Source organism: Arachis ipaensis, chromosome B01 (genome assembly GCF_000816755.2).
Source record: "Arachis ipaensis cultivar K30076 chromosome B01, Araip1.1, whole genome shotgun sequence".
In the NCBI taxonomy this organism is placed as follows: domain Eukaryota; kingdom Viridiplantae; phylum Streptophyta; class Magnoliopsida; order Fabales; family Fabaceae; genus Arachis; species Arachis ipaensis.
In genome coordinates, this window is record NC_029785.2 from 6,292,856 (window position 1) to 6,301,486 (window position 8,631).

General features: G+C 35.3%; 2 protein-coding genes across 3 annotated transcripts in view; both read left to right on the forward strand.

Annotated features, from left to right (window-relative positions):
- LOC107611979 (TMV resistance protein N-like) lies at positions 1,967-7,107 on the forward strand. 2 transcript variants are annotated; one of them, XM_016313860.2, is made up of 5 exons: positions 1,967-2,644; positions 3,484-4,585; positions 4,726-4,995; positions 5,091-5,894; positions 6,006-7,107. In XM_016313860.2, the coding sequence occupies exons 1-5, from the start codon at positions 2,154-2,156 to the stop codon at positions 6,972-6,974; spliced, it is 3,636 nt and encodes a 1,211-aa protein (XP_016169346.1). In that variant the 5' UTR covers positions 1,967-2,153; the 3' UTR covers positions 6,975-7,107. The 2 variants fall into 2 exon arrangements, with proteins under 2 accessions (XP_016169346.1, XP_020972466.1); XM_021116807.1 differs by lacking the exon at positions 1,967-2,644 and adding an exon at positions 2,651-3,275.
- The window catches only part of LOC107612087, a 2,409-nt gene continuing 1,483 nt past the window's right edge, over positions 7,706-8,631 (forward strand). The window contains exon 1 of the mRNA XM_016313944.2: positions 7,706-8,072. Coding sequence (XP_016169430.1) covers positions 7,808-8,072 — 265 coding nt within the window. The 5' untranslated portion in view covers positions 7,706-7,807. The remainder of the gene's footprint in view (positions 8,073-8,631) is intronic.

Genomic DNA, 8,631 nt, shown 5'->3' on the forward strand with positions numbered 1-8,631 from the left:
CTTAAACATTGAACAGAGTAAAAGGAGGCCACCGAACCGAACAACATTCATTTGGTGAACCGAAATCACAAAGGCTACCGAACCGAACAATGTACATGTGGTGAATAAATGGTGATCAACTTTCAATCAACAAGAATAATATTTCTCCATGCAAAGAAGTACTGAAGAGAGTTTATTCTTGCATGCAAAAGAAGTATTTCTCCATGCAAAAGAATAATATTTCAAATAACTCTGTTCAGTACTTCTTTTGCATGGAGAAATACTATTCTTGTTGATTGAAAGTTAATCACCATTTATTCACCACATGAATATTGTTCGGTTTGGTGGCCTTTGTGATTTTGATTTGTAAGCAGAGTTATTTGAATTTGATTTTATATAATGGATTATGTTTCGTTCACTCAGTACTATACAATTGTTTCACCACAAGTACTGTGTTCGGTTCGCCCTGAGTACTGTGTTTGGTTCATTCTACAGAAAGCTGTTTGAATTTGATTTTATATAATGGATTATGTTTCGTTCACTCAGTACTATACAATTGTATTGTGTTTGGTTCATCATGAGTACTATGTTCGGTTCACCATGAGTACTGTGTTCGGTTCACCATGAGTACTATGTTCGGTTCATTCTGCACTATTTAAAACTCTTCTTCCTCACCTTCTACTGCTTCTTCAGCAGAGAGAGAAGGAAGAAAAAACAAAAAAATACAGCAGCAACAATAACAAAAGAATGACGATAGGGTTTTAGGGTTTAGGGTTTATGGGTTTAGGGTTCAGTGTACAGGGGTTCAATGTGTTTCAAACTTTTGGTTCGCCCCGTGTATTAATTTTGATTCACCGTGTTCATGGTTGAGGGTTTAGGGTTTAGGTATCTAGGGTTTAGGGTTCAGGGTTTTAGGGGTTTAGGGTTTACGGTAGGGTTCATGGTTTATGGTTTAGGGTTTAGCTTTCAAGGTTCAGATTTCAGGTTCAGGGTTCGGGTTCAGGGTTTAGGGGTTTATGGTTTAGCGTTCAGGGTTCAGAGTTCAGAGTTCAGAGTTCAGGGTTCGGGTTCAGGGTTTATGGTTTAGGTTTTAGAGATTTAGGGTTTATAGGTTCAGGGTTCAGTGTTCAGAGTTCTGGTTTTAGTGTTTAGGGTTTAGGGTTTATGGGTTCATAATTTTTTGGTAAATAGGAGAGTAATTTGGATTACTCTTTTGAAACGAATCAAACTGACAAAGTTTGGATTATTCAATTTCGAATCGAATTGAATGGAATGCAATTGCTAATTTGAATTGAATTAAATGGATGGAGGTGTACTGAATTGAATTGAATTGAATTGATAATATGTAAATTGTAGGCAGAGTTATTTGAATTTGATTTTATATAATAGATTATGTTTCGTTCACTCAGTACTATACAATTGTTTCACTATGAGTACTGTATTCGGTTCACCATGAGTACTGTGTTCGCTTTACCATGAGTATTGTGTTTGGTTCATTCTGCAGAAAGTTGTTTGAATTTAATTTTATATAATGGATTATGTTTCGTTCACTCAGTACTATACAATTGTTTTACCATGAGTACTATGTTCGGTTCACTATGAGTACTGTGTTCGATTCACTATGAATACTGTGTTTGGTTCATACTGCACTATTCAAAACTCTTCTTTCTCACCTTCTACTGCTTCTTCACTAGAAAGAAAAGGAGAAAAAGACAAAAAATACAACAACAACAACAAAAGAATGCCGATAAAGAGAAAACACGTGAAAGAGAAGGAACACGAAAAAAAACAAAGAAAAAAATGCTCTGTGCGTAAACGAGCGACAAAAAAAAGCGCAGAAGAAAAAGTAGAGTAAATGAACGGGCGCGTATTTTCACTATCATTAATGCGTTTGATTCTATTTAGAATTGGGCCAACTTGATTACACTATTAATATGCAGCGCGCCTGTTTACTTTTGGAGTGTTGTTTTTTTGGATAGGGATGACTTTGTCTTTAGTGATAATGGAGAAGGAATATGATTGCAAGTTAACTTTAGTTGGTCAATGAGTCAATCCATGCTCCGTAAAACGCAATTTAGTTCAGAATTTCAGATTCCAAATCATTTCACGAAGCACACCATTACAACTTACAAGTACACTCTTTTGCTTGTAGTGCTCTTCTCCTCATAACAGAGATGGCAAATGCAGATTCAGGTGAATCTTCTGAAACCAACAAGAGTAACTACGACATTTTCTTGAGCTTTAGGGGTGAGGACACGCGTCACACGTTCACAGGTTATCTCTACGAAGCTTTGTCCCGCAAGGGAATCAAAACCTTCATGGACAATGAGAATCTGAGGATAGGGGACTCTATTGGACCTAATCTTCTTAAAGCAATTGAACATTCAAGGATTTCGATTGTTGTTTTCTCTGAAAATTATGCTGCTTCCAAGTGGTGCCTTGATGAACTCGTGAAGATCCTCGAGTGCCGGAACGAGAAGAATATGCTCTTGTTTCCAATCTTCTACAAAGTAGCTCCCTCTGATGTACGGTATCAGAGAAACAGTTATGAAAAAGCCATGGCTGCTCACGAACTTAGGTATGGTTGTGACTCTGAGAAGGTGAAAAAATGGAGGTCAGCATTGTTTGATGTATCCCAAATTTCAGGACATGTTTTGAGAGAGGGGTAAGTAAATACTAGTCGAACCTTGTCTTAAGGATTATTTAATCATGGAGGTATAATATTTTTTTGTTTATTGTATTATATAAAAGGTAATAAATATTATGTATTCTCTCAATTGTTGGTACTCTAACAAATTTAAGATTTTCTAAGTGTGAGACGCAAGGTCATTGAAGAGTTTAGAGTTTAGGGTTTGTGGTTCTACAAGGACACCTGAGATGGCCATTAGGAGTGCAGCATGACTGCCGACAATTTATCTCAGCACGTCATTAACGGTTGTGTGACGAAAATAAGATAAGGGACTAACATGAGTCATAGATGCCAAGTTAGGGACCAAATTGAATAAATGGAAATTTTGGGGACCAAATTGAGTAAATCGAAATTGAGGACTAGATTAAGGCGCGAGTGTAACTTCACTTGTCAAGTTGTCATTGAAACATTACTTTCTCATTTATAAAGGCTTTTGCATTTTGGTGGCTATTAATACATGTGAAACAGCCCTGATTTGAGTGTTAACTAACAACTATCCTCTCCCAAAATCAAATGAGCAATTTTCTTAAAATTGAAAACAGACCAAATAAAGTGAAACAATTCAGATATACAGAAATGTTAATTGCCAAATAAGAAGTCTATTGATGTAACTTATGTTTTCTTAAAATTATTTTTATATTTCCCACTATTTTTTACGTTATTCAGTTGTTTTGAGTTGATTATCTATTTCTACAGGTTGATGCAGCTTATTTTGTCTTTCGTTTGATGAAATAGATCCTCATTAATCAAAATAAAATAAAATTCTTCATGATCAACATAATGATTCCAGAACAATTTGCATATTATATATGCAGGTATGAATACAAGTTCATTCAAGATATTGTTTGCAAGGCCGATGCTAAATTACTATCTTCGAAACAGTTACACATTGATGAGGACATGGTTGGGCTGCAGTTTAAAGTTGAGGAAGTGAAGTCACTTCTAGATCTCAAGTCTAGTGACAGCACTTCCATGTTGGGGATTTATGGAATTGGTGGTATTGGCAAAACAACACTTGCGAAAGCTTTGTATAACACCATCTGCAACCAGTTTGAAGGTGCTTGTTTTCTCTTCGATGTCAGAAAAACTTCAAATCAAGACAAGGGGCAAGTGCATCTGCAACAAACTCTCTTGTTGGAACTGTTGGAAGAGGGAAAAATCAAGTTTAGCAGCGTAGAAAAAGGGATCTCTATATTGAAAGACAGACTTGCTGGAAAAAAAGTCCTTGTAGTCCTTGATGATGTTGACAACATGGAACAATTAAGAGCATTGGCAGGAAAATGTAGTTGGTTTGGTTCCGGGAGCAGGATTATTATAACAACAAGGAATACATATTTGCTAATAGCTCATCAGGTCAAAAGCATTTATGAGATGAAAATGTTAAATGTCTATGAATCTCTTGAGCTCTTTTGTCTGAATGCATTCAAAATGAGTAGTCCTGTAACAAACTATCATGACCTTTCCATTAGAGCAATAGGGTATGCCAAAGGGCTTCCATTGGCTTTAAAAGTTATAGGCTCTAATTTGATCGGCAAAGATTTAAATGAGTGGAAGTCTGCATTGAAGAAATATAAGCGGAATCCTCATAGAGATATTCAAAGCATTTTAAGAATAAGCTATGATAGTTTAGAAAGCAATGAAAAGGACATTTTTCTTGACATCGCATGCTTCTTCAATGGGCAGAGGTTGGAGTATGTGAAAAGAATACTTGATGGGTGTGAGTTCTACACGGAAGATGGTCTTAGAATACTTATTGATAGATCTCTCATAACAGTTGAAGATGGTCACTTGAGGATGCATGATCTAATACAGGACATGGGTAGAGATGTTGTAAAGCAGGAGGCGCCAAAAGATGCCGCTGAACGTAGTAGATTATGGCTTAGAGAAGATGTCCTTCAAGTACTAACTGAAAATAGAGTAAGATTTTCTATTTATAACATGCAAACTATCCAATTCATTTATCATTAGACATCAGCAGAATCTTATTTTGAATCCCCCACCCCAAACCACACCCTTCAAGCAATAAATGATTAATCTTACATATACTTGTGTTAAAGGGAAGTAGCAAAATTGAAGGGATAAAGCTTGATTGCCTGGAAGAAAATTTGATTTCTAGAGCCTTTGAGGAGATGAAGAAGCTTAGAATTCTCATCGTGCGGAACACAAGCTTCTCATTCTCATTCGGACGTATTCATCTACCAAACCAGTTAAGGCTGCTTGATTGGAAGGGTTTCCCTTCGAAATCTTTCCCACCAGATTTTTATCCCAAGAAAATTGCTGCCTTCAACTTACGTTGCAGTCCTCTTGTATTGAAAAAACCATTTCAGGTAAAGTTGGTGATGCCAGTTACTTGCAGTGCTTAAAATTTATTCAATTTAGCTATGATGCTGCCGTTATTGATCAATTGGTTTTTTCTTTGCAGAAATTTGAGCATTTGAGCTACATGAATTTCTCCTATTGTCAATCCATCACTAGAATTCCTGATGTGTCTGGAGCCAAAAATTTAAAAGAATTGATACTTAATAAATGCAAGAAACTGGTAAAGGTTGATGAATCGGTCGGCTTTCTCCCTAACCTTGTTTACTTAAGTGCTTCTGGATGCATTCAACTAAGAAGTTTTCTGCCAAGAATCTTTTTGCCGTCTCTTGAATTCCTTTCCTTTGACATGTGTAGAAGACTTGCATTCTTTCCAGACATAGTGGGAACAATGGATAAGCCATTAAAAATTTGTATGAAAGATACTGCTATTAGAGAGCTTCCACCTTCCTTTGCCAATCTTAGTGGACTTGGTTACTTAAATATGTCAAATTGTAAGCAACTCCAAAATCTACCAAGTAAACTATTTGTCTTGCCAAATTTTGTCACATTAAAAATTGGAGGGTGCCCTCAACTTCGGGAATCATTTACACAGTTCAAAGGATGCGATTCTAGAGCAGAGTGCTGGCCAAATCTAGAGACTTTGCATTTCTGCAATGCCAGTCTATCAGATGAAGATCTTTATGTGATTGTACATAGTTTCCCAAAGCTGAGAGAATTAAATGTGTCATCAAACTGTTTTGTATCAATCCCAACGTACATTAAGGAATCTATTAACTTGACAACTCTTGATGTGAGTTATTGCCTGAAGCTACAGCAAATTCCAGCACTGCCCTCTAGTATTCAAAAAGTAGATGCAAGACACTGCAATTCCTTAACAGCTGACTCATCAAGTACGCTTTGGTCACAGGTTCACTACTTCCTCACATTCATATTTCATTTCATTTAGCAAAATTAAATTCGAAAGAAAAAAATGACAAATAAAAGATTGCGCTAAAATATTTCTCCATGGATGTTACAGATGCCCAGAGAGATTGATAGATTAGAAGTTGTGATGCCCGAAACAGAGATTCCAGAATGGTTGGACTATCATGGCCATGGTGTGATTCCCATTTTCTGGGCTCGTGGCAAGTTCCCTGTTGTGGCTTTGGCCTTTGTGTTCGCCGAAATAAACTATCATGCTGTTAACTTGCACTTGTTCATTGACAATGAGCATGTAAGTGTTCAAAGCCAACATCTTATTTTCAATATAGCAGAAGATCATGTGCTGTTGTGCGACCTGCGAGTTTTATTCAGAGATGAGGAGTGGAAGAGGCTTGATGCTCGTTTCCGACATGATAATTGTTGGAAGTCCATCCAGGTGAAGTGTGAACCAGACATCATCCTGAAAGACTGGGGGGTTCATGTATATAAGAAAGAAACAAACATGGCTAATATCCAATTCTCATGTCCATATACAGCTACCTTAGGATCTCGATCGTTTATGGATTTAACCTTGAACATGATATGGGTATCAAGAGATTGGGTGGAGGAAGGAAGTGCAACAGGAACAGATTCCTCAAGTGATGTGGAAGAATTGGATACTATTGTACAAGAGAAAGAAGCATCATGCTCAAAAAGTGTCAAGGTACTTGACAATTCAAGTCCTTGTGCTGACTCTTGCAGCTGCTGCTACTCACCCGGATCGTCATCTTTCAAGAAACTTCGTCGTTTTAAGTTCAGAAGACGATTGTCGATAAATATGATCAGTCGATGGTCGGAAGATGATGATGTTGATGATATTGATTTTAGGAACCAAGAGCCTCTTTCCTTCTCAGAGAACCTCCAAACTGTGATGGAAAACTTGAGGAGGTTTACGGCTCCAAGACAAAAGAAAGGCATGAGCAACGGAGACCATGACAATGATAGCTTCAAATGGCTGGCTGAGACAGAGATATTAAGTGATGGCGAGTACGAGGACGAGGATGAAGAGTCAGATTCAGAAGCATAGGATATGGTGATTTTGCTCATGTTTCATAGACAAACTCTTGTACTAATATAATGTACCTAACCCCTAAACCTTCCAGCTTTCCAAATTGTCTGATATGAGGATATTTTTATTTATTTATTTTATAGTATGATAATATAAATCTTTCATAATCTTAACTGCTGAAACTTGAAAATTTTGAAAAACATAACTAGAAACTTGTTTATTATCTTCACCAACTCTTAAGTTTTAAGAATTTTACAATAGATATCTAGATTAGGAGCTAGCACAGTTAACCAATGTCACCAGCAACTCACATAACATGTATGATTTAGCATTTATTTCCAATAGTCTAATTTGAACTTTAAGCTAACACTGGAACTCATTGATTTTATTTTTTTTTTAAGTTTGCAATTAACTAAACTTGGATACTGCGACTATTGCAAAGACTTGATTATACTCGCAATCATGTAGTGACCTGTGGTTTTATTATTAGATATTCTTTAGACCACTTTTTGCATGGTCTAATTTTATGTGAAATTTTATGCCCTTTGAGCATGTGGTATATTTAAAAAATAAAAAATAAAAAATAAAAAAAGTATATCTATGCGATACTATGTAAATTTCGCTGAAATGACTAGAATGCCCTAAACAGTCTTACACGCATTACCAAACAAACAGAATGCAAAATATCAAAGAAGGTCACTTTCATTATTTCACACTCTAGCCTGAAGATGCACAACATTATCTTCAACTCCTTTGCTTGTGTTGTATAATTGGATGAGGTTCAAATTGTGTGACAAAAAAAAAAAAAAAAAAATTTTTCTCCTTCATTAGTTCCCATTATACTTGAAATAATGCTCTCTTCTCTTCAGCTTCTCTGCTTCTATAAGCAGCCACCACTATGTGAAAACTTAGTGCACAGTGACCATAACAACAGCATGTTATTGAAGGATAAGAGGCTAATATCAAATCCTTCTAATTATTTCATAGTTCATGCAGTGAAGGAGGATTCACAACAATATGAAGTAGACCCAGATAAGGCTAGAGAAGCATTACAAAAGCTTGATCAAGAAATCCAATCTCTCTCCAATAAACCAATCTCTTCTCCAAAAGTCAGGGGTATGTTATTCTCTCTTTTCTTGGTTATATCTTTTGTTTTTTATGTATAGAAATAATTTATATAACTAAGTTGATAATGTAAAGGTTTAATAGCAAATCTAATAATTATTTAGAAGATATGTAATCAATAATGCTATTTTCAAGAGGGAGAACATATTTATTCAATTAATTTGTTTTTTTTTTTTTTTAGTATTAGCTATAAAAATATTAATTATTTAACGTGATTCAGGTGTTAGTTTCCCCCTCCCTAAAGCCGTTTTGAATAGCTTGTGTGACGAGGAATTTGAGTAATATGTATGAAATTATTGTAGATTCAAATATTATTTAATAAAGAAAAGAAGAAAATATATAGTTAGTTAATTTTTTTAGATTTATTGACCGATAGAGTTTTTGACAAGAGTTAATTATATTCTATTTAAAAAAAACTACTTAAATAATAGCTCAAAGTTATTCATTAATCCAAAACTTAAAAATCTTAATAGCGGTTATTTTGTTAAGGTTTTCTCAATCATTATTTTTTTATGAATCACTTTTAATATATAAAATAAAAAATATACAG

Coding starts and splice junctions, on each gene's coding strand:
- LOC107611979 (XM_016313860.2), top strand. CDS start 2,154: ATGGCAAATGCAGATTCAGGTGAATCTTCTGAAACCAACAAGAGTAAC. Junction 4,586..4,725: donor AAGTACTAACTGAAAATAGA/GTAAGATTTTCT, acceptor CTTGTGTTAAAG/GGAAGTAGCAAAATTGAAGG. Junction 5,895..6,005: donor CAAGTACGCTTTGGTCACAG/GTTCACTACTTC, acceptor TGGATGTTACAG/ATGCCCAGAGAGATTGATAG.